This window comes from Perognathus longimembris, chromosome 6 (assembly GCF_023159225.1).
Source record: "Perognathus longimembris pacificus isolate PPM17 chromosome 6, ASM2315922v1, whole genome shotgun sequence".
NCBI classification, from domain to species: Eukaryota; Metazoa; Chordata; class Mammalia; order Rodentia; family Heteromyidae; genus Perognathus; species Perognathus longimembris.
This window is the reverse complement of record NC_063166.1, coordinates 54,480,027-54,506,477: the sequence shown is the minus strand read 5'-3', so window position 1 is coordinate 54,506,477 and position 26,451 is coordinate 54,480,027. Positions and strand designations below refer to the sequence as shown.

The 26,451-nt window shown below is 42.1% G+C and overlaps 1 protein-coding gene across 1 annotated transcript; it reads right to left on the bottom strand.

The window, feature by feature from the left end:
• Positions 1 to 658: 658 nt before the first annotated feature.
• On the bottom strand, positions 659 to 2,548 carry LOC125353708 (golgin subfamily A member 2-like). Its single transcript, XM_048349365.1, has one exon. It carries the CDS (start codon positions 2,546 to 2,548, stop codon positions 659 to 661), a length of 1,890 nt encoding a protein of 629 aa, XP_048205322.1.
• Positions 2,549 to 26,451: the final 23,903 nt, after the last annotated feature.

Here is a 26,451-nt window from a genome sequence, read left to right as displayed (position 1 = left end):
TGGTGAGTGCTTCTCAATTGGAGCACAACTCCAGTTTCTCTACTCACATGTTGCTTTTCTCCAGACATTCAGCATTAATCATATTTTCTTGTTTTCAACAGTATTTATTATTTTCTCATCCCAATATCCCCGTAGTGGCAGTTTAACATACAAACAAGAAAATTCACTGCTGCTGGCAGGGAGTTCAATATATTTTCAAAAATGCAAGTGACTGTACTATGATGTACCAACACATACCATGAAGTGATTAACTTATACAATGCAGCAATATAAGTATATTGTATAAAATTAAGATAATATGTTATGAAATTAAAATACAGTTTTATTAAATATGCCATGAAATTGAGAAAATACAGTGTTATTAAAATGTCATGAAATAATTACTATCGCTTTTATGAAATAGTAATATAAAACTATGCGATTGCTCCTGACCTTTCTTTGTAAAGAATTTCCTCTTTTTAGTAGCCCTCACCTGCCCCACCCCCCAACAAAGGGACTGTTAGATATCCCTAGAGCAGCCTCTGCTCTGTCTGGCCCACAGTTACCTCCCCCACCCCGTACCCCACTAGGCCACTAGGATTAGGTCCAAGACAATGCCACCCAGTGCATTTCAGAGGACCAGTGTCCACTTCTCCAGGTGGGAGCTGCTAGCAAGGTGTTAGACAACAATTATCTCCAGCTCATCATTTGCATCCGTCCTGTAGAACAATGGGAAACAAGGGTCGTTGCCCAGGCCTGCCAGCCCTAGCAGGTGCTGGTTATCAGGCTGCGGCCGCACCATCTGGTCTGTAGAGAAATCCTGGAGGGCCCATGGCACCCCAGCCTCTCCTTGGGGAGGCTCTAGGTTGTCTTCAAACTTCACATCTTCACAAGCTTGCTGCTCCTCCAAAACTTCCATGTTTGTGGGGGCTGGGAGGTCTGAGGTGGTCTCCGCCACAGGGGTCTGCGCGGCTGCCCGGATCTGGTCTTGGTGCTCTGTGCCCTCACCAGCAAGAAGCAACAGCAGATCCCGCAGTTCCTCTTTCCTTTCCCTCTTCTCCTGGGCCAGCTGGCGGACAGAGCTTTTCTTCTCCTGATGCAGCTCCTCCAGCTTCACCATCTGCTCCTCGTAGGATCCAATCGCCTCGTCAATAGCAGCCATGCGGTCGGACAGCTGGCTGCACCGGTGTTGGAGTTCATCCGATTGCTTCTGGTAGTCCACCTTGTCGGGCAGGTTGTGGGGGAAGCCGATTTCTGTCTTCTTGGGTGCCTGTGTGTGCTGCTTTCTCTCCCCAGCAGCGTTGGGCTTCCAGCTCTTGGGGAAGTGGGCCTGGCGCTCCAGCTTGATCTGGCACTGGGCTGCCAGGTTGGCCAGGCAACTGCAGCGGGCCTGCTGCTCCTGCAAACGCTGCCTGAGCTTCTCCTTCCTGGATTCAGCAACATACATTGCATCAAGGTAGAAATCCCACATGGTCTGTGGGTTGTCTATGTCCTCGGGGACAGTCACATGGGGTGGAGTCCCCTCCTCCCCACCCTTTTCTCCTTTGCTCACTCCTTCACCTTCCCTCGTGAAAGCCAGGAGGCTCAGCTGGGCCCGCAGCTGCTCATTCTGATGTCTGGTGACTTGCAGGCAACTCAGGGTGCTCTGTAACTCTTGACAGACCCTCTGGGTCCCCAGGTGGTTCTGCACCTGCTCCTGCTTCTGCTGCTCCAGCAGCTGGGTCTGCCTCAGCAGGTGCTGTTGCAGGACCTCCTTCTCTGAGGTCAGCTGCTCTCTGGAGGCCATGTGCTGGTCACAGGTGGCTCTGAGCACCTGCAGCTGGGCCCGGACCTGGTCATGCTGCTCCTGCAGATTCTGAGCTGCTTGGCTCTTTAACTCTGCCATGTCTTTCAGTTCTCTTAACTTCTCCTCTTGCTGGTCCAGCTTCTCCCGCAGATGTTTCTTCATCTGCTGCTCTGAGTGCAGCACACTAGTGAGCTCCTCCTTCTCAGCACTCGCCCTGTGGAAGGTATCCTGCATCTGGGCCAGCTGATCTTTTAGCTCTTGGTTGTGCAAGACAGTGCATCTCATGGTCTCACGATCTCTTTCCATTGTCTCAAGGATCCTGTGCCGATCCCAGGCATGTTGATTCCACACCTCAGCCTGCTGCTCCAGAAACCACAGCCGCTCCTGCTGCTCCAGGTTCTGGACACGGAGGCTGTGGTTTTCCTGTATCTGGATGTGAAGTTGCTCCTCCAGGTACTTTAGTGCCTTCTGCATCTGATAGGCGTGGACTTGCAGCTGCTGCTCAGCTTGAGATGGTCCTGCAGGGGGCAGAGGGGGTGGCAGCTCTGCCAGCTGCTTTTTCAGTTCCACTAGGTTGGCCTCTAGATCTGCCACCTGCCTCACTCCTTGATCTTTCTCCTCTCTCAGTTGACTCATCTGCTCCAAGAACTGTTGGATGTTGTTCTTCCATGTGGAGCTCTCCACCTTCAGCTCCTCTGCAATGCTGTCTCTCTCCAACCTTAATTGCATCACTAACTCCTTCATGTTCTCTAGCTCTCTCTCCAGCTCTGCCCTCTCCTCCATTGCTTTTAGTTGGTTATGTCGAGATGGAGATTCAATAGAGCATTGAAGAAGTCGGACTTCTGACAGGTTGGTACTGATTCCAGTCTCAGTGGAAAGGACAGTGGCAGGGAAGGGCACAGAGGGAGGCTCAGGGTCAGTGTGGTCTTTGCTTGTACCCTTGGTTGACTTACAATCCTCAGCGATGTTTGTCTTGGGGTCACTTCTCTTCTTAGTTTTCTTCTTTTTGTTGGCTTCAGTGGGTCCATCAGGACAATTCCTCTCTAGGTAGTCTTGCAGTAGTTTCTGTCCTGCAGCTCTTTCTTTCTGTCTTGTTTGCTCAGACATCCCAGGGCTGGGGAAGAGGGACACATTCCCAAGTTCTCTGAAATTACTTTTATTCTCTCCCAATCACCACTATGTCTTCTTCCTACAGAATCTTCTAATAGAGAATATAGTGTGAGCTAATAGAAGGGAATGCCAGTGGTACTAAGCAGCATGGAATGTTGGTGTGGCCTCAATTCTTTTTTTTTTTCTTTTTTTGGCCTCAATTCTTGTATCCCATTGACCAGAGAAGCGTGAAAGAAAGGGAGCATGGCCAGATTTCTTGGGGGTCCAGGCAGAATGGGTGGAGCTATGGTGAGAGCTGCTGCTCTTGTACCCTCCCCCATCCACACTGCCAGCTGAGTATCATCACAGCTGTCCTGGAGGCTGTTCAAGACAAGAACCTCCATCACACAATTGTAGTCACCAAGTGAGAGGTTTCCCACCCACTTCCCTAGACACACTTATTCTGCAGACTCTCAGGACCAGGCTGGGGACATGGTGGGGAGAGAGAGGGACCAGACCCCAGAGCTCAGGTGGTGAGTGAATAACAGGAGGCAGCAGTGCATCACTTTCACTCCATTTCTTCATTTCACAACTTGGTCCCATATTTTCATGTATTAGAATTGTCCTCCAATGTATTTACCATCCAGTCCTTCCAAATGTCCCAGTACCACAGCTACCCCACTCCTTAGAGGAAAGTTACTGATCCTGGAAGTATATCTGTCCTTCTCCCACTTGAGTCCAGTCTTGAATCCATTTCCTAGCTACTGGTCTTCTCCTACCCACGGTGTATGCTGTTTCCATAACAGAGGGTATTGCATCCAACCATCTTTCCTCTTGGGGACTAAATCAGCACTGAAAAGTTGCCAGAGCCTTCCAATAGACAGTGTGTGCAGTTTGCAAGTACTTTGTATACAAAAATCTCATTTAATCCTGTCTGTCTCTGTTTATGCATGTTTGATTGACAAGAATAGACTCTCTTAAGCTTTCTTAAATGGGGTTACATATTCTTTGAGGATTTATAAGCTGCTTTTTCATATTGTTATTGTGAGAAAAAGCAGTCTTTTCTATTAAACCAAAATGTCTCCATTTTCTAGCCAGGCATCATTATGCATATTTCTTGGTGGTTATAGTTTCTGGAATTAACTTCTTGACTTCAAACTGTAACTCTCAGCTGTGTTGTTTGTAACTAATCAGCCATGTCAAGGTTATGAGTACTTACCAACAAGGTTAACTGCCCCCCCTCTGGTGGGAAAATTTTCACTGATAGTGAGAATGCTTTCTAGCTTTCTTAAATCACAACTGCTCCCATCCCCCAGCCTATCACAGCATGTGAGCTCCTACTGGGGAGAGAGGACAGTACCACTCTTTATGTTAGAATAAAAACCAAGCAGGTCATCCTGCCTGATGTGCTTGCTTAACTCTGGGTAGAGGGGCTGTGCACCTTTCTGCACAGAAGTAAATTGCCTTGATGGGCTCTCCTTTAATCTCTTGTCTATCTAATTTTCTGAGACTAAAGGGTTAATTTCTCAAGTGTCTCATTTTAACACTGGAAGTTCATATGCTTCCAATAACTGGGGATTCATCTGGGATCCACATTCCATCCAGGAAGGCCAGCCTGGCTTTCTCTCAAGGAGATGCATACTGCAGCCCAGTTGCAGCAGTCCCAGGACTGGGCCAGCAATAATGACTTCCCCAATCAGCAAACGAACCCAGACTCTTTGAGATATCTCCAATGTAGGCAAAAGAGCTCTAAAAGTTAGGCACCACTGGCTCTGAGATCTGACAGTCACTGTTCCAAGCCAGCCTTTAAGCACTAAGCCCCTACCTTTCTGTGCGAGGGTGGCTGCACCTGCTCTTGGATCCACAGGCTCTGGGCCACCTGGTGCTCAGAATGCTGCTGTGCACTAAGTTCAGCTTGGCATCAGAGGACAGTGTTAGGCTGGAGATATCCAGTGGCCCCAGGATCTGCTGGCTCAGGTCAGTCTAGATTTGGCCACACTCAGCCAGGGAGCCTGGCTGGAGCACCTAGGGCAAAGCCAGAGCAAAGCTCTTAATGTCAATTTTAAATTAACTAACGTTATGTGAGAAGAACTCAGCTCACACTAATTAGGCAGTTTGAAGTCACATTCTAAGTGCAATGACTTCTACTTATCCAAGTACAACTTTGATTACGGTTGATATTTGCTTGAGCAGTGATATCCATTTCCTTAGGCAGAACTCCTAGATCTTCTTTTCCTGGTTCTGTCTTACAGGTTCTGCCTGAAGGTAATAACTCCTTGTTTCCCTTTGATATCTTGAAAACCCCAACAATCTTCTTCTTTTTATCATTAGTGCAACATTCTTCTTGCTGAATACGCCTATCAAGACACTTCTAACGCTGGCTGTCAGTGGCTAGAGATTTGTCTGCCCAAGTTGGTTTTGAACTGTGATTCTCCGATGTTAGCTAGGATGAGTAGTTAGGATTACAAATATGGGCCTGTTTTTATAAGTAACTTTGGTTTTTTTTTGGGGTGTGTGTGTGTGTGTGTGTGTGTGTGTGTGTGTGTGTGTGTGTTTGGTAATTAGGCAAAGAAACAAAATTCCATACTGTATCCAACTGCTGACTTTTCCATTGTTTTGTTGTTGGCTGGAGCTTTGGCATAGCTGAAGCAGATACAAATGCCCTGGGGGGCAGCATCCACAAAAGCAGATGAAAGAGCCAGAAAAACCTTGATCTTTGCAGCAGGTGAGACACTTTCAAAGCTGGGAGCCGCTGATGACCCCACTGATGATAGAATGGGGCACTGATCTCACATCTGGGTAGCCAATCTGCCGACATATGCTGGCAATATTGGAGTCACCCTCTAGGAAGCAGGTATGCAGAGCTTCCTTTGTTTTTGGCAAGCACTTTTTCTGTAGAAGCTGCCACTGTCAACTATCAGCTGGATGATCAGCTGCAGAAGAAGGAAGACAAAGGTACTTGTTGATATGTTCAGCGATGACTTTACCACACTACTCTGTCTCTAGTCCTAGCTGCACATCACCCAGGATTTCATGGTAACAGTTTATTTTGTGCCAGTTCTAGGGCTTGAACTCGGGGGCCTAGGTGCTGCCCCTGAACTTTTTTTACACAAGGCCAGTGCTTTACCACTTGAGACACAGCTCTACTTCTGGATTGTTGCTATTTAACTGGAGATAAGAGTCTCATAGAGTTTCTTACCCATGCTGGCTTTGTATCATGATCCTCAAATCTTAGACTCGCAAGTGAGATCGGATGACAGGTGTGAGCCACTGGCACCTGGCTAGTGCTATATATTTTTAATGTAGTTGAGTTTATCTCTCTTTAAAAATTAATTCAGGCTGGGTGCCTGTGGCTCAACCTGCAATCCTAGCTACTCAGGAGGCTGAGATCTGAGGATCTTGGTTCAGTGCCATCCAGGCAGGAAAGTCCGTGAGACTCTTACCTCTAATTAATCACCAGAAAACCACAAGTGGCACTATGGCTCAAGTGATAGAGTACTAGCCTTGAGCTAAAGAGCTCAGGGACAGTGCCCAGGCCCAGAGTTCAGGCCCAATGACTGGCCAACAAGAAATGAATTCAGGGTTTTGTGACATTCTTAGAAGGCACTTCCCATGACAACATTATAAAATAAATTGTTTTCTTTTCCATAGTAATATTAATCATGAAGAGCCTACAACTTGGTTTACTTTAATATGACTTCTGGTTATCCTGGTTCTCTGAAATCAACCATATTCCCCAACTGATTTTAAGTCGTGGCTGCATCATAAACATATACAAATATATATGTAGAAATTCTTTTTCACTTAAAATGAGCACCTATTCTAATTTCAGCTGGATAGACCCTGGAATGCCATTGATATTCACCCCCACTTCAGAGTTTCTTTATGCAGTGTATCTAATTTGCCAGTGAAGACTGTTAAGCACGGAAGCATTCAGACTGCTCTGATCCAAGCCCGGATACTGATCATATTCACAGGGAAGGAATTCAGTCTTTGGAAATTGTTACTGAAACTGGATATGAGCTCTGTAAGAAATAATTACTGGTGGCCCATTTTCAAAGCTAGGTATTAAAAATCTGATCTCAAGTTTAAAATTGCTAGGAACTTACTTGCAAAGTGAGCTAGGTATCTGACCTAACCCAGAGGTCATAGTGACAATGGTAAAGTTTGTACACCTGGAAAAGTTCCCAAGCAAACAGGATGTCAGGGAGAAGACAATTGACAAGGAAAATCGAAGAAAATATCATTGAAAAGAAAGAAAAACTTAAAGCAGGAAGAGAGACAAAAGGGTACCTTATGATGAAGCAGTGAAACTTTAGGTGCTATCAGGGAAGACTGTACAGCCCATATTACTCAGCCAATGAAAAACTGGAGAACGGGGCTTGTCCATTTGTTAACTAAAGGGTGCTTGGGCCTTCCTACCAGACACTCGATTTTGCAAGACTTCCATTAACCATTTGAAGTCTTTTGTTGTACTTTGTGTCTCTGGGTCCATTCTTTGAGCTTGCATGGGTAAACATGTTTCTCCAAACTCTAGCCTTAAACTTCAGGAGTTCCACATGTCAAGTCTGGCCACTCACCTCTATATGTCAAATAAAGAATCATAGTGAAGGATAGAAATGATATTTATTATTTATTATATGGCAGTCACAAGAATGCAATACTTCAATACCTTTTCAATCATCTTCAGCCTTAGGTTATTCAAGCTATTCAAATGGCTGGAATCTGAGAATGGCAGTTCTAAAGCCAGCTTGGACAAGTTAGTCCTTGAAACTTTTATCTCCAGGTAATCACCAAAAAGCCAGAAACGGATCTGTGGCTCAAGTGGTAGAGTACTAGCCTTAATGGAAAAAGCTAAGAGACAGTGTCTGGGCCCAGAGTTCAAACAGGACACTGGGAGTAGCTATTCATAACTCAACATTCCCAATTCACAAGTGTGGCCTTTTTGACCATTATCCTAGTCTTTATCTCTGGAAGAGTTAAATTGCCTGGCAAGGTCATCTCCTCAGCTTTTGGCTGTTGTCTTTCTTGGGAGCAATTTCCTCTTTTGCCACAAGATGATAAGAAGGCTTGGCCTGTCTGAGAGATAGTTTGCCTTAACATAAAGATAAATCTTGTTCTTTCTAGAGGTGATTGCAAAGTAACTACAGGAGGGACTGGCTCATATCAAAGGGTACAGGTGCAAAGGGCAGGACTAGCTACCCAGCTTTTATAGGCCCAACAAAAGCAGCTTTTAAATTGTCTCTTACAATATGGGCTAAATTATGTCTTCCTCAAATTCATACTCTGACATACTAACCCCTAGTACTTCTAAATGAAACTATATATTAGAGAGAGTCCTTAAAGAGTAATTAAGTTAAAATGAGGTTAGAAGGGTGGGCCTTAATATAGTATGATGGTGGCCTTGGAAGAAAAAGAAATTGGAACACAGACACACACAATAAGAACATGAAAAGAAACAAATAAGGAAATCCTCTCCAAGCCAAGGAGATATCTTGGGAGAAATTAACCCCTAGGTACTTTGATCATAGATTTCTGGCCTCTAGAAATGTGGACAGATGTCAGGCACCAAAGGTTCATACACACACACACACACACACACACACACACACACACACACACACACACCTAAGTTGTATTAGAGTTTGACTCAGGGCCTTGCACTTGATGGACACTCTGCCACGTAACTCATACCCCACAGATAGGGGTAGTATGAGAACAGGATTGTCATCAAGCATTGGGATTCTGTAGTCTCCTCACCCACTATCTGGTGCTGTTGAAATTCTAGAGTGAGCTCCCAGTCCAATTTCTTCTTTGGCTGATAGAAGAGGAAGACATTTATCATGAAACCAGGCAGACCCGAAATAGAGAAGGGGGAGGTAAAGAGAAGAGTTGGAATTTTCTCCCGTACATCTATTTTCCCAAAAAGAAATCTAATTCCAGCAACCAGTTGTCAACTTTACTCCCACACACAGCCACCAAGAGAGATGGCTCTGTGGGCGCTTCTCTGCTTGCAAATGTTTCCTGTCCCAGGTCACACAAATAGCGGCTCCATCCATTTCCCTGAAATAAAAGCCATCAAGGAGGTCTTCTTGTATCTGTCAGAGGTTATGGGCAGTGTAGATAGAGTAGAGTAACGACACTGAGGAATGATTGAAAGGGTTTAGAATGTGGTTTCCTATTTGGTTCAGACAAAATGAAACCATTATCTGGGCTTTATCTTTTTTTTTCTTTTTTCTTTTTTTTTAAAGAAATTGTTTCCCAAGCTCTTTCATGCTTGAAGCGTGTTGCAGCACCCAGGAACAATATTAGCCTGTCACAATTATAGATCAGTTCATCACCATAGTCAGCCCCCAATCTTCTTGGATTCTTCCTAGAGGAAATGACTTTTCTGGGTCTATCTTATCCCCAGTTACATTGCCTTTTGACAAAAAAAAAAAAAAAGAAAAGAAAAGAAAAGAAAAAGAAAAAAAGAGGAAAAGGATGTAGCTGTAGCTATTGATTCAGCTGTGGATATCTTTCTGCCTGCACCAACCCAGGCACATTGTGGAATTGCAGGTAATCACCTATGAAGGATCAAGACCATCCATTATCACATGGTGAGGAGAAATGAGACATGGAGGTGCGGGGAGTATTTGCTTAAGAGTTATGAATATGCTTAATGCTAAAGAAGTTATTGTTTACCAGCACATTTCTTACCTGTCAGTAAGACACAGGTCTGTGAGCTCATGTGACCAAATGACTGAGGGTGTTAGGAAAATTCTTGCTATCTTCTCTCACACACTCCCCCACCTCCTCTGCTAAGCAAGAAATCCATGTCACAAATGCAACGACTTCACGTTCCTCAACACTGTCACCAGGTCAATTCTGACTATTAGATGCCAGGTCACTAGTTTCATACTTCAAGGTCTTATTTATTTATTTTTTCCATTCTAAGGACTTTCCAACCAACACATTTTATCACAGCCTTCTGTAGCTTCACATGAGTAGCAAAAGATATCTTTACTTAAGTAGGTAAAAATATATGCAGCTATCGATTTTTCCACTGTTTTAAAAAATTGTAATGGCTAATTTGCAATTCTTAATTTAATTTGTAATTGTAAATTTAAATTGCAATATAACCCCACACCTACCATTTAACCATTATAAGTGTACAGTTAAGTGACATTAAATACATCCACATTATATAAGATGCAACGTCACTATTATATACTTTTATAACATTTTCCTGTTTCTTTTTTTTTTATCTCGTTTGTTATTTTATTTTATTTTTTTTTAATTTTTTTATTATTAATTAAGCAAAAAAAATTTTTTTACAAGGTGTTGTGCACCGAGGGTACAGTTACATAGTAGGGCAGTGTGTACATTTCTTGTGATATCTTACAACCTGTTTTTCCATCCCTTGTCTAGGTCAGGTAGACCCATATGCAATTTACAATGTATCAAGCACATATACAGTGTTCACAGACTTGGTCTCTACTGTCTCTCCATCTCCCTTTGTTAACAGTCATATATCAGGGAGATCATGCCCCTTTGTTTTCTGTGTTCTAGGCTTGTCTCGCTCAACATTATTTGTTCGAGTTCTGACCATTTCCCTGCGAATAACAATATTTCACCATTCCTAATCGCTATGTAGTATTCCATTGTGTATAAGTACCATATTTTTTGGATCCATTCATCTGTGGAGGGGCATCTGGGTTGTTTCCACATTTTGGCTATTGTGAATTGTGCCGCAATAAACATGGAAGTACAAATGTCCTTTTGATATCTTGGGTTTTGCTGTTTAGGATAGATGCCTAGGAGTGGTATGGCTGGGTCATAGGGTAGGACTATATTGAGCTTTTTGAGAAACCTCCATACTGTTCTCCAAAGTGGTTGTACTAATTTGCACTCCCACCAACAATGGAGAAGGGTTCCTCTTTCCCCACAGCCCCTCCAGCATTTGTTGTTTCCTGAGTTCAGAGTATAGGCCATTCTAACTGGGGTGAGGTGGTATCTCAGGGTTGTTTTTATTTGCATTTCCTTTACTAGCAGGGATGTTGAGCATTTCCTCATGTGTTTCTTTGCCATTTTTATATCTTCTCTAGTGAAGTCTCTCTTTAGCTCTTTTGCCCATTTCCTAATAGGTTTATTGGGCTTGGAGGGGCTTAGTTTTTTGAGTTCTCTGTAGATGACAGATATCAGGCCTTTGTCTGTTGCTGTGCTGGTAAATATCCTTTCCCATATCGTTGGCTGTCTTTCTATTTTGGTGGCTATGACCTTAGCTGTGCAGAAACTTTTTAATTTGTAGTAGTCCCATTTGTTGAGTCTTTCCCCTATTTGTTGTGCCCCTGGGACTCTATTCAGGAAGTTCCTTCCTGTGCCTATAAGTTCTAGTGTCTTTCCTACTCTGTCCTTCAGTAGTTTCAAGGATTCAGGTCTGATGTTGAGGTCCTTGATCCATTTTGAGTTGATCTTGGTGCATGGTGATAGGCTTGGGTCTACTTTGAGTTTTCTGCATATGGCTGCCCAGTTCTCCCAGCACCAGTAGTTGAAGAGGCTATGTTTATTCCATTGTATGTCTTTAGCTCCTTTGTCGAATATCAGTTGGCTGTAAGAGTGCGGTTTTATTTCTGGGTCTTCAATTCTAATCCACTGGTCTTCCGATCTGTTTTTATACCAATACCATGCTGTTTTTGTTATGATGGCCTTGTAGTAGAGCTTGAAGTCTGGTATGGTGATACCTCCTGCACTATGTTTTTTGCCTAGAATTGCTTTGGCTATTCTAGGTTTTTTGCTGTTCCCTATGAATTTATGGACTGGTTTCTCTATTTCAGTGAAGAATGTGGCTGGGATTTTGATTGGTATTGCATTGAATTTGTATAACAATTTGGGCAATATGGCCATTTTCACTATATTGATTCTGCCTACCCATGAGCATGGGAGGTCTTTCCATCTCCTTGTGTCTTCTTTGATTTCCCTTATTAGATTTTTGTAGTTTTCATTGAATAGGTCCGTCACGTCCTTGGTTAAGTTGATCCCTAGGTACTTTATTCTTTTTTTGGCTACTGTAAATGGAATTGTTTCCATAATTTCCTTTTCTGTTTGTCTATTGCTGGTGTACAGAAAAGCTGCTGACTTTTGTGGATTGATTTTGTATCCTGCTACTTTGCCAAATTGGTTTATTAGATGTAGGAGTTTGGGTACTGAGTTTTTTGGGTCCTTGAGATATAAGATCATGTCGTCTGCGAATAGGGATAACTTGATTTCTTCCTTGCCGACGTGGATCCCTTTGATGTCCTCCTCTTGCCTTATTGCTATGGCTAGGGATTCCAGCACTATGTTGAACAGAAGTGGGGAGAGTGGGCATCCTTGTCTTGTTCCTGTGTTTAGGGGGAATGATTTAAGTTTCTCTCCATTTAATGTGATATTAGCAGTTGGTCTGTTGTATATGGCTTTTATTGTTTTGAGGAATGTTCCATCTATTCCTGTTCTCTCCAAAGCTTTTAATAGGTATGGATGTTGTATTTTGTCGAAGGCTTTTTGGGCATCAACTGAGATAACAATGTGATTCTTGATTTTAGTTCTGTTTATGTGGTGAATTACATTGATTGATTTACGGATGTTGAACCATCCTTGTGACTGAGGGATGAAGCCTACTTGGTCATGATGTATGATATTCTTAATCAGTTTCTGGATCCTGTTAGCTAATATTTTATTGAGAAGTTTTGCATCTGTGTTCATTAGTGATATTGGTCTGTAGTTCTCTTTTTTTGTTGGATCTTTGCCTGGTTTGGGGATGAGTATGATATTAGCTTCATAGAATGAGTTTGGAATTTCTCCCTCCGTTTCTATTTCGCGGAAGAGTTTGAGGAGTATTGGAATTAGCTCCTCACTAAAGGTTTTGTAGAATTCATTGGTGAATCCATCTGGGCCTGGGCTTTTCTTAGTAGGGAGGTTCTTGATTACCTCTTGTATCTCACTGTAAGTTATTGGTTTATTTAGTTGATTTATTTCTTCTTGGTTCAGTTTGGGCAGTTTGTACTTCTCTAAGAATTGATCCATTTCTGTAAAATTATTGTTTTTTGCTGAGTAGAGGTTTTGGAAATAGCTCCTTATGATTGTTTGAATATCGTGTGTACTTGTCGTAATTTTTCCTGTGGAGTCCCTGATTTTACGAATATGAGTCTCTTCTCTTCTTTTTTTTTGTGAGTCTTGCAAGGGGCCTGTCAATTTTGTTTATTTTCTCAAAGAACCAGCTTTTAGTCTTATTTATTTGTTGAATGGTCTTTCTATTTTCAATCAGATTTATCTCTTCTTTAATCTTTGTAATCTCTCCCCTCCTAGTCGTTTTAGATTCTGTCATTTCTTGTTTCTCCAGTTGTTTTAGTTTCATCGTGAGGGTATTCACCTGCTCTGCTTCCATTCTTTTAATGTGGGTACTGAGTGCAATAATCTTGCCCCTCAGTACTGCCTTAGCTGTGTCCCATAGGTTTCTTTGTGATGTGTTTTCTTTGTCATTGTGGCTTATGAATTCCTTGATTTCATCTTTAATTTGATCTGTGGCCCAAGTGTTGGATAGCAGCGTGGGGTTTAGCCTCCAAGAGTGTGTATAGGCTCTGTGGTATCCTTTGTTGTTGAGGGTTACCTTTAATCCACTGTGATCAGATATAATACATGGGATGACGTCAATACTTTTGTATTTGCTGAGGTTCTTTGTGTGGGCTATGACGTGGTCTATTTTGGAATATGATCCATGGGCTGCTGAAAAGAAGGTGTATTGGGTCTCTGTGTGGTGAAAGGTTCTATATAGGTCTGTTAGATCCATTTGGGAAATGGTGTTATTTAGGTCCTCAGCTCCCTTACTAATCCTCTGGGTGTTGGATCTGTCTCTTGGAGAGAGAGGAGTATTAAAGTCACCCACTATGATTGTGTTTGCATCTATCTTGCTCTGTAATTCTGTGAGAATTTGCTTGATATATGTCGGGCCTCTTTTGTTCGGTGAGTATACATTTATCACCGTGATGTCTTGATTCTGGATTTTTCCTTGTATTAATATGTAGTGTCCTTCTTTGTCTTTTTGAGTGGACTTTAAAGAGAAGTCCAGCTTGTCTGAGATCAGAATGGCTACACCTGCCGTTTTGGTGGGTGCATTTGCTTGGTAGATCTTGGTCCATCCTTTCATTCGAAGCCTGTTTTTGTCCCTTGCTGTAAGGTGGGTCTCTTGTAGACAGCAGATGTCAACTTTTTGTTTGCGGATCCATTCTGCCAGTCTGCTCCTCTTAATCGGGGAGTTTAAGCCATTTATATTTAAAGAGATCAAGGATAAGGGTGTTTTTTCTCCTTCCATTTTCTTGTTGGGCTGTTTTTTCCTGTTTTTTTTTTTTTTTTCTTCTTGTCTTTAGTGAGCTGGTCTTTCTGCTGGACTTTGGCTATTGAAGTTTCTTTCTGATTCTGTCTGTGTGTCTTTTACGATCTCTGTTGGGTGGGCTTCCCCTCTTAATATTCACTGTAGGGCTGGTTTTTTATTCACATACTCCTTTAGCTCCTCTTTGGTGTGGAAAGATCTGGTTCTCCCTTCGAATGTGAACTCCAGTTTCGCTGGATATTTGATCCGAGGTTGTAAGTTGTTATTCTGAAGTACTTGGATAGTGTTCTTCCACTCACTTCGAGCTTGGTAAGTTTGTGTGGATAAGTCGGATGTTATTCGAATCCTCTTCCCATTGAAAAAAGTTTCCTTCTTCGCTTTGGCTGAATTCAGAATTTGCTCTTTAATCTTGAGGTCTGTAGTCTTGAATATTATGTGCCTTGGGGTGGTTTTCCTGGGGTCTGGCCTGCCAGGTGTCCTATAGGCTTCGGTTACCTGGATGGGGTCCCCTGTGAGATTGGGGAAGTTTTCTGCAATAACTTTATTGAGGACATGGTTAAGCCCTCTGCTCTGATATTCGGCTCCTTCTTCTATTCCAATTATGCGCAGATTATATCTCTTGTCTTTGTCCATTAGTTCCTGGATTAATCTTCCCTGAAGCTTCACCTTTTCTTGGAGTGTGGTCATTTTCTGGTTGTTGTCAGCTGCTTCATCGTCCAGGCGAGAGATTCTGGATTCCATATGGTCAACTCTTTGTGTTATGGTTTCAATTGCGGAGTTTATGGATGTCAGAGAGCTATTCATGGTTGTCATATCAGCTCTGATCGTGGAAATTTCTTCCTTTAAAGAGTTGTATTTTAAATCTATTTTTTCATGCATTTCAATTCTCAGGGTGTGGAGATTTTCTTTAAAGGCGGCTTGCATTGTATCCATTTTTGCTTCCATTTCTTTAAACGAGGCTTGCATTGTATCCAGTTTTGCTTCCATTTCTTTCTTAGCTTCCTGGGTGTCCTTCCAGATTTCCGCTGTAAACTCCTGGAATTGTTTTCTGATTTCATTTCTGACGCTTTCGATCATTCCTGTTAACATGGCCTCATTTGCTTTTTTATTCTCCATCTCCTCTTCAGTCGAGCTGCTTTTTGGAGCTGGCGAGGTGGCTTGTCCTTTGATGAACTGAGTTATGTTTCTTTGTGATTTGCGCATCTGGAGGTGTGTGTAGGTCTTCCCTCCCTTCTGTGTAGGCGTGTCTACGGCAGCAGGTGCTGTCGCTGTGGCCCCGCCCACCGGTGTAGGGCACGCCTACCAGAGCGGGCGCTTTCGCCGGGGCCCCGCCCTCCTGTGCACTGTGAGACCCCTACAACAGGCACTTTAGTGGGGTCTGCCTCCCAGAGCGAGCCCTGGGTTGTTGGGTTGTGCTTGTGCCCTCCCGCGAGTCCGTTGGGGGGGGGGGGAGACAGTATGTGTGGGGCCCAGTGGGATCGACTGTCCGGGTGTGGCTTGGCACCCTCAGACCTCGCCTCCGCTGCGAGGGGGGGGGGACGTGATCAGGCTCAAGTGACCCTGCTGGGCTGGTATTGCCCACCAGTGCCTGTGATTTTAGTTGTAAGAGTCCGCAAGGTCCAGGCGCCTCGGGTGGGGCTTGCCCTGCCGGCCGTCCCCCGACCCCTGTTGGGAAGGGGACGGGGCCGGTTCTGCCAGTTCAGGAACCTTTGGGGGCTTGGGGCTGTTCCGCCCTTCCGCTGCTAGACTGGCTTCCCAGCGCCTGATGGGAGCTTCCCGCCTGATTTGGGGAGTTCTTTGTTCCCACGGGAGTGGGGAGGGGGAGGGAGGGAGATATATCTTCTTTGTCGGGCTTGGGTCTCCCGTTGGGGGAAGGGATTATGGGGGACTCACTTTTGCTGCTTTGTGTGTGTGTCCCGCGCAGCCGTTGGCCCTTCAGGGGTTGGCGAAGTGTCGTGGTGGCTTCCCTGGTTCCCTCTTTCTGCCGCACTGGGTTCCCTTGTCCGAATCCGGTGTGGACCCGAACTTCTCGTCGCTGCAGGTGTGTGTCTTGCTCCGCACCCTGCCTTGTGTCCGTGGGGTCTCCCGCTATATGGATTCTGCGCTCCTGGCAACCTGTCTGCCGATCGCCGGGTTCCCCTTTCCCAGCCTGGCCCTGTGTGGGCCAGGGTCGGCTGGTGGGGGGAGGGTGCCCCGGTGAATCTCCGGCTCCGTGTAGGTTTTCGGTTCTTCTTTTTTGCTCCTTTTTGTTTTCCTGCGTTTCTCCACTGCTTCTGGATGCTGGTTTTGCTGGGTTCTTGGTGGGGTGTTGGGTGTTGTAGTTCCCAGCTCGCTATTCAGTTGGTGCGAGTCGGGGTTCCTCACTATTCTTTCGGCGCCATCTTTCAAAGTGATTTTCCTGTTTCTAAACTGAACATCTATACCCACTAAACACTGAATCCCAACTTCCCACTCTGGGAAAGACTATTCAATTTTTTTGTCTCTCTGACCTTGATTATTCTAGGTAGTGAGTGGAATCATGCAATATGTGTCTTTTTTGTGTCATTTCCTTTAAGAATATCTTTGGAGTATATCCATATAGCATATGCCAGAAAGTTATTTCTTTTTACAGTTGGATAACACACACACACACACACACACACACACACACACACACACCATATTCTATTTATCCATTTATTGATTGGTGGGTTGTTTCCACTTAGAAGAACATTGCTCTGAAAATGAATATATTCAGTCTACTCTTGGGTCTACTTGGCATATAGCCAGATGTGGGGCTACTGCTACCCAGAACTCTGCGTTGAACATTTTGAGTTACTACCATACTTTTTTGTCCATCATCACAGCTGAATCATTTATGTTATGTTCCTACCACTAATATGCAAGAGGTCCAGTTTGTGCACATCTCTTCAGGGTCCGTTACATTCTATTTTCTTTTTTTCCTCTTTGTCAAAAAATTCTTATTCTAACACATCTTACCAGAATTGTTACATGTAGTGATCATGGTTTATTCACTAAATTTCTACAAAAGGAAGGGAAGAAAAGGATACAAAAAATTTCTAATGAAGGCAAGGTCATTGAATGCCCAAACAAAGACATTGCGGAGATAACAGACTCTAGGCCTCTTTTCAATCTAACTGGATGTATCACCAGATGATGCACAATGAGGGCTTTCCTCAGCTCCCAGTTCCCATGCAGAGTTGCAGGTCCTTGAGATCCATCGACATAAAACATTCAGAGACCTTTAGGTAAAGGAGAGTTCCATATACTGGCATGTTGAATTGAAACCCTTTGTACAACTACTTAAAAATAATAATAATAAAGGAAAGTCTCACAAAGTGAAAGTTTTAGCAAGAGCATATTTTAGCAATAACAGGGTTAAAGAAGGGAGACACAGAGAAAGAGCAAGAAACATTTCCTCCTCTCCACACAAGAAATGGAAGTTGCAGCCTCAAAATGATGGTTTCTATTTGTGGCCTTTATACTTTCCAAGCTAGGAGAATATGCAGTGTCATTTAGTCTAGCAGCATCTGATCTTTAGACAATGGTCCTAGGTGGGTGAGGTGGGTGCTGTTTATTACTCTAAAATATGGATACATCTGGGCTTTTCATTTTTATGTCACTATTCACTTGTGAAAAGTGAAGCTTTTTAAAAAAAATCACTTCAAAAGAGAAGACACAGAGGGCTCTTCTGTCTCCTTATAATTTAACATCCAGAAGTAGGTAAAGTGGAAGGACAGCTTAACTGCCTTTTCTCAGCTTACTTCCTACTTTCAACTTCAAAGTTGATTTTTTTTTGTCAGTACTGGGGCTCAAACTCAGGGTCTTATATTATGCTTGGCTTTTTTGTTTGCAGCAGGCACTTTCTTTGAGGGATACTCTACTTCCATTTTTTTGCTACCTAACTGGAAATAAGAGTCTCCTGGACTGGTCGACCTAAGCTGGCTTTGAACCAAAAACTTCCACCTTCTGAGTACCTAGGAGGAGCAAGAAGCAAAGTTAGATGGCCAGACAGCTCCTTGAATCGCCAATTAACCAGCAAAAAGCCAGAACTGGAGGTGTAGAATACGAGATAGAGTGCCAGCCATGAGCCAAAAGTTGAGAATTAGCTGAGTTCAAACCCCAATACTGGCAGGCTCTGAGTTCGAAACCTAATACTGACATAAAAGGAAGGAAGGAAGAAAGAAAGGGAGGGAGGGAGAAAGGAAAGAAGAAAAGAAAAGAGGAGGGAAGAAAGGAAGGGAGGAAAAAAGGAATTAAAACTTCTGTGCTTTAAAAAATACTGTAAGTTAGGTGTTAGTGGCCATGCCTGTAATCCTAGCTACTCAGGAGATATGAGGATTGAGGTTCGAAGCCAGCCTGAGCAGAAATGTCCATGAGATTCTTATTTCCAATAAAGTACTTAGAAAAAGCCCTAAGTTGAGCTGTGGCTCAGGTAGTAGAGTGCTAGTATTGAGTGAAAAAAGCTCAGGGACTGTCCTTAGGCCCCGAGTTCAAGCCCCAGGATGGGCATGTGTGTATGCGCGCATGCATGCATGCTAACACCCCTCCCCCCATACACACCACACAGGATACAACTAAGAAAGTAAAATGACCAGCTTAGTGCTGGTGGCTCACAGCTGCAAGCCTAGCTCCTCAAGAGGTTGAGTAAGATCTGAGGACTCTGCTAGAAGCTACCTCAGGAAGAAAAGTCCATCAGATTCTTATCTCTTATTACCTAGCAAAAAGCTGGAAGTAGAGGTATAGCTTAAGTGGTAGAGCAGCTTTGAGTGAAAAAGCTAAAGAAGAGCACAAGGCCTTGAGTTCAAGTCCCAGTACCAGCACACACACAAAAGAAAGTGAAATAAGTGCTTACAGGACAAGTGAAAATATTTTCTGTTGTATATTTGTTAAAGGAAATAGATGATAATAAACAGCAATAAAAGGAAAATAATCCAATTTAAACAGACAAAAAGTCTAAATATTCATTTCTCTAATAAGATATACAGATATCCAGTGTGTGCATGAAAAGATATTCAGAATCTTTTCAGCATCTTCAGTATTGACTTTAGAAAAAATATAAAACAAACCAGAACAAGATGCTACTTCACATCCAGTGAGATGGCTACAATAAAAAAAAGTCCATAACCACAAGTATTAGCAAGAATGTGAAAAAACAAGAAGTTTTATTTTTCTATGGTTAGAATGAAAAATTGTCTCCCCAGTGTGGGACCCACTGGACAATTCCTCAAAAATGTTAAACACAGAGTTACCATATGACTCAGTAATTCTCCTCCTGTAATTAAATTCAGAATTATGTCTACTGAAATACACACAAGTGTCTATAGAAGTATAATTCAGTATTAGCCCGACATGGAAACAACCCACTGTCCATAGTAGATGAAAGAAAAAAATTATACATCCATACAATGAAATACTACTTGGTAATTAAAGAAATGAAATGCAAATACATGTAAGTATGTGAATGAACCCTTAAAACAATATGCTAAAAGAAAGAAGCCAGTTAAAAATGGCCATATTGTAATAAGGTAAATTATCAAAGAAAGCACATTTTATTTTGTTTTGTTTTTTGCCAGTCTTGGGGCTTGAACTCAGGGCCTGAGCACTGTCCCTGACTTCTTTTTGCTCAAGGCTGTAGCACTGTTACCGCTTGAGCCACAGCACCACTTCTGGCTTTTTCTATATATGTGGTACTGAGGAATCGAACACAGAGCTTCATGTATATGAAGCAAGCACTCTTGCCACTAGGCCATATTCCCAGCCCCTCAAAGCAGACACATTTTGAAGGATCAAGTCTAGCAGTCTTTATTAGAATGCTAGCAGTCTACAGGCAGCCAATTGTTACAAAGGCCTGCAGCTCGAGAATATACTTAACATAGTTAGGAAACAGGCGGGGGGTGAACAATACCAACAAACCATTTCAGCTCCAATGGAGAGCTGAATTGGGATATGATGGTGGTGGGAGAAGAGCCAGGAGACAAGACACAGGTCTTGAACATGGATATATATATGGCATAGCGTAATGGCTCCTGTGCTTGTCTGACCCAAAATAGGGTCAGGGCTGGGGGCAGGGTCACAGGAAGCTTCCAGTCCCAGGCATTGGACTGACAGGTTCAGTAACCTATAGGCCAAGTGTGCACCCCTGTCTCCAGGGATTCAGGCATACCCATCACCTGAGGGTGGGACTTTCCTTCCTCCACCATGAAGACAAGATGCCAGACCCTATAATTCACCATGTGGCCAGTAGGGTGCTGGCCAGACCTGACCTCTTTACTTCATGATAAGTATGAATCCATTTCTAGGAAATACACTGCATAGATTCATCTATAGAGATAAAAAGTAGACCAGTATAGTTCCCAGAGATTTGAGGGGAAGAAGAAAAATAGCATTGATTGCTCATGAGCAGAGTTTCTTTCGGAGGGTGATAAAATGTTCTAAAATTATGTAGTAGTGAGGATTGAACAAATCTATATATCAAATAAAAACTACTGAATTGTGAACATTGAGAGGATAAATTGAATGGAATCTGAAGTATATTTCAAAGCTGCTAGAAATAACCTAAAAATACTTGTTTTGATTTTTGTTTTTAACCTCCATATCTGCCTTCCCATCTTGAGTTAGCATTGGAATGAAAAAAGGAGCTAATTCAGTGCTTTAAGAGGAATGTCAAGTATGTTCCTTTAAATGATCAATCACTTGAAGGTGAACTGACATACAAAGTAAACATGGAAATAAATACTTTTCTCCTTCTGCTTCATAGCATGCACACATTGAGTGCTTTTGAGGAGATAAAGAAAATTCCAATAATGCTTAGCTGAAATATACAATGATCTTTAACAGCACCAGGAAAACAACAGACCATTCTGGAAAAGCCTTACAAATGAGCGATGTAGATTTAAGCCTAGTATTCATCACCTCAGAGAATGGGCATAATGCACTAGACAGGAAATAGGAAACGAGAATATTTTATGTGTAGTTTTCAAAGGATTTATCCCTGCTTCGGAACTTGCAGCAGTAGAAACCCATCTTCAGACTACTTCACCTTTCACGAAACTGCAGTTCATCCACGAAGACTGGATCCATTACCCATGGCATATTTAGTCCTTCCCACTCATAACTATTGTTCCACTTTCAGGATCAAAGAAAACAATCTGTTGTATACCTTAGTTTACAAGAAGTTGCTCAAGTCTGAGTTATTACCAGTGTCATTCATTTGCATGAGCCATTAACCTCATGATGCTCACTGAGTATATATGCAGTGCCATATATGATCAGGCTAAGGTTGAGAGTAATTATCTAACACATTTCATAATTAATATGCTCGCCTTGACCAAAGAATTCCCTTATGGTAAAACAGTTGTCTAACATGGTCTATGTAAATAAATATACTCTGGGAGACACAATTGTATGTTTTTTTTTTCTTTTGCATATTCTCCTAACCCCATGGAACCTAGAATGAGAATAATAGATCTGTATGTACTTAATAGGTTGGAAATAAAATTTACAGAATGGACAGGAATAAGAGATTCCAGAAACCCCAAAATTCATTGGTAGGAGACATATCTAAGAGACATGACACCTGAGCTATTGGGACGCCATGCTTCCTCACAGCCCAGTGGCCATTACATAGATAATAAGCATTTGCTTGGAGAGGCGCAACAAGCTAAGTGGATGCCATTATTTGTAGAAACCAAAGCTCCAAATAGTACAACCTTGTACTGTTTCAGAAAATACATTGACAAGTGTATTTTTCTTAGCCTAAAGAATTTCTGGTTCTCATTTTTGGCATCTTGTTATCTGGCTGAGAAGTCTCCAGGCTAATCACAAATATGGACAAAGATGAATTATTCAGCTTGTCAAGGTTTTGTGGTTTTGTAACCCTAGCAGGCTGCCTGGGGGTGAAGATTCAGAAGTATCCCAGAATATCCCATTAGATACAAAGAAAATAAATGAAGTGGAAAAGTGGCCGAATCTTTATTATTATTATATTTTTTTAAAACTATCAAAAATACATACAAAGGTTTCCTATTCTTTTTAAAATCTGAGATCAGCCCACTGGGTTATACTCACAGTATAAAACGAGTATCAGCATCCATGGGTAACTGATTTGTTTGACTGTCATGTAGACAACCAAGTGAAAACAGACAAAGCAGAATAGAATAAAAAAAAAATTAAGTCCTTTTTAGGAAACAACCCAGCTCAAATGGACACTGGATAAATAACATAGTCAATTACCTATGTATATAATTATGTGGAGGTTTCAGCTACCTGAAAGGGCCTGTGTACTTCAGTGTAGAGTAGACACAAAGTTCTCACCCTGGGCCTCTGCAGTAGTTCATTTCTTTACAGCCTGACTCATAAGCAGTGCAGGAAGATGGAGACAAAGAAGACACATTAGAAATCAAATCACTCCTCTTGGACTCTCCAAACTATGCCAAGAAGAGGTCAGGAGAAAATGAAACATCAGAAGTGATCGGGCCTAAGCTTTAACATGGTGATATTAGCTGGCTGGTGAAGATGGACAAACTTTCATTTGATGGAAGCGAACCAAAAAATGGCAATTCAATGCAGATTTAATTCATGCCTTCCGGAATGCACACATACACTGAGAAGGCTACTTGTGGCTTTATTATCTGGTCATCTTATCAACTTTCAGTATTTTGGGGGGAAGGTATGGAGGACAAATGAACAATTGTAATATCTTGCAATAGGGGCTAAGGTAACACTGGGATTCAAGTTAATCAGTTACTTCCAACTCTTCTTTGAGCTTCATGCCTCTCTTCCACAGGAATACCTGATTTGACTGGAGGAAAAAGCATTTAATTCCCACAACACTAAGGTGTGGCAGATGGAACAGATGGTCTGCCAACTTTACATAGAGAGCCCTGGGTATACTGCAAAAGGAAAAACATCCTGGGATTCAGATTCATCCATTGTTTTCCAGGGTTTGTTTGGTGCTAAGAAAATGCATTGCCAAGGAAGGCAAATATAAAACACTATATACCAAGGCTCCAGAGGCTCAATGTTCTATTCCAGTAAACACTTCTCACAAAGGTGAGGGGAGTTCAGGTTCTTCCCTAACTCTTATTGCTAACAAGTCCTGAGAATGTGGATGTCATAGACTCTGAAATTGCAGAGAAGTGGGAAAACCAAAACCGAGACAGAGCTCAGTCCTGGGATAGAATAAGAAGGCCCTGAGAGGCTCCAAGGAACAGAGAAATGGGGAGTGTGTACCATTGGGGTCTGGGGAGATATATACATGGAGGAGGCCCTGGGGACCATCTGTCAGTATCTTTCTCCATTTCATTGAGTGAGATGGATCAGAGCAGCAGCTTTTTCAGCCTCCTAGTGAAGAGAGGTGGTTGGGTTTTAACACCTATGGTCCATTGTACCTTTGGATCCTATTTTTAAAAGTTTAAAAAAAATTTTTTTTTACTTTTATTGTAAATGTGATCTATACAGAGGGGTTACAGTTATATAAGTCAGGTATGGAGTATATTTCTTTTTGAACTGTGTTACCTCTGCCATCATTTCTTCCAAGTTTTCCCTCCCAAACCTTCTCCCATGTTCCTAAGTTGTATAGTACAGAGATTTCTGTACATTCAGCATCTAAGTTCCAACAGACAACTCCTTTTACTTTCTTTTCTCCTTTACCAGGGTTTATACTTGGGGCTATGTGTGTACTCAGCTTACTCACTTGCCTACTATTAGGCCCTGAAAAAGAGCATCAGCTAAACTACTTGCATCCTTCTTTTCCAAACTCGATAGTTTCTATCTGTAACTATTGCAATCAGAAATGAGAGATACTTTTAAACATGATTTTGACATGATAAACGTTGAAAATGTTGAGGGATAATACAGAACCTGTTTCACTTCACTCCCTCCTCCTACCAAGTATAGCCTAGTCAGTGTGGGCATGAGTGGCCCCTTAGCTGGGATAGCTTTGGGGGGAAAAATGTCTTAGGAATTTTATGCCTCTATCAGAAAGAATGACATTGTCCCATTTGTAAGGAAATGGAAGGACTTGGAAAAAATTATACTAAGTGAAGTGAGCCAGACCCAAAGAAACATGGACTCTATGGTCTCCCTTATTGGGAATAATTAGTACAGGTTTAGGCAAGTCATAGCAGAGCATCACAAGAGGCCAATAGCTATACCCTTATGAACACATAAGATGATGCTAAGTGAAATGAACTCCATGTTATGGAAACAATTGTTATATCACAGTTGTAACTACTTTCAACATCCTATGTGTATCTGTAGCTTCTACTATTGATGATGTTCTTGTATCACCTTCCTGTGGTTGTACCTACACTATCTCTGTAATCTTATCTGAGTACATTGGAAACCGTGTATACTGGTATTGGAAGTAGGAAATTGAAAGGGAATACCAAATTTGAGAGACACAGGGTAAAAAAAGACAAACAACTACAAAAGCAATACTTGCAAAACTGTTTGGTGTAAGTAAACTGAACACCTGGGGGGAGGGGGGGAAGGGAAAGGGGGAGGAAGGAGGGGGGTATGAGGGACAAGGTAACAAACAGTACAAGAAATGTATCCAATGCCTAACATATGAAACTGTAACCTCTCTGTACATCAGTTTGATAATAAAAATTTGAAAAAATGTCTTAGGAAAAACAGAAATATAAATAAAACAGAAATAGAGAAAATGATTTGGGAAAATGACTTATCATGGATTCAAGGCTGACCGAGTGCTCTCACCATTACACCTCTCTTTGCCTGATGAATTCTGACTCATTCTTTATAAAACAACTTAGTAGTGAGGTCTAAAGAAGACCTTTCCATATTTTTCATGTCCTTCCCCCAAATCTTTTTTCCATAAGTACTTTAATTGCTTTTTAAATTTTAATTATGTTTAAAAAGTTTTATTGTCTCCCATCCAAGTTCCCAAAGTTGTCCAGTTCCTTATGTAACTCTCCAGAATGTTTTGTAGTACATATCTTAGCAAAAACAAAAACTTGAGGTGGATGCTAGTGACTCATGCCTGTAATTCTAGCTACTCAAGAGGCTGAGATCTGAGGATGGCTGTTGGAAGCCAACCTGGGTAGATAAATCTAAGAGACTTAATCTGCAACTAACCAGCAAAATGTCAGAAACAGAGCTATGGCTCAAACTGTAGAGCACTAACCTTGCACAGAAGCAGGCCCTGAATTTAAGCCCCAGTATCCCCACGCACACAAAGAGTCCTCGTTGTATGGCTATGTAATTTCTTTCCCTCACCCCCTTTATTGTATATCTTTATATATTTAAGTTCTCAGCTACAAAAAATATTTTATTGTAAAGGTGATGTACAGAGGGCTTACAGTTACCTAAGTAAGGTCATGAGTACATTTCTTTTTGAATAGTGTTACCCCCTTCTTCATTCTCCCATTTTCCCTCTCCCCTTTCCCACATCCCTCCAAGTTTCAAAGTTCATTTCCAACATAGTGTCTAGTGAGTACTGCTATTGCATTGGTTCACTCTTTGTCTCACTGCTTCTATGACTCCCCTTCCCTTCCCCAAATTGGAAAACTTACACACAAGACAAAAGTATGGAAATAAAAAATCATGACCACAAAGAATAAACCAGAGGGGGAAAAATGGAAGAAAAAAGAAATGACTGCAAACAGTACACTAAAAAATTCCAAGCCCTCTTGCTTTCATATCTTGGAGTTCATTTTGATTAACATCATATTATATGGTCATATGTACATAGCTAGTGAGCTATTGTGATCCTCTGCTAGGACTACCCTAGACATACACTAATCATTCAAGTGAGAGAAACCATGGAGCCTATGTTTCTTTGGGTCTGATTTACTTCACTTAATATGACTTTTTCCAAGCCTTTCCAGTTTCTTACGAATGGGGTAATGCAATTCTTTCTGATGGAAGCATAGAATTACATTATGTATATATACACCACAGTTTCTCTATCCATTCATTTACTGAGGGGTGTCTGGGTTGATTCCATATCTTAGCTTAAAAATAGTTTTTAAGGCAAATCTATTGTCATCAAGACTTTTAAAACGAGGAGAGGAAAGGTAAAGGGAACATGGACTTCTTTGCACATTTGTTGCCTCTGCTTAGAAGCTGTATTTGTTTCGCAGTGAAAGTAAAAAAAAAACAACGGTAATACTAGTTACTCAGGAGGCTGCTATCTGAGCATCTAAGCTAGCCTGGGCAGAAAAGTCTGAGACTCATTATCTCTAATTCACTTGCAAAAAGTTAGCAGTATAGCTCAAGTGGTAGG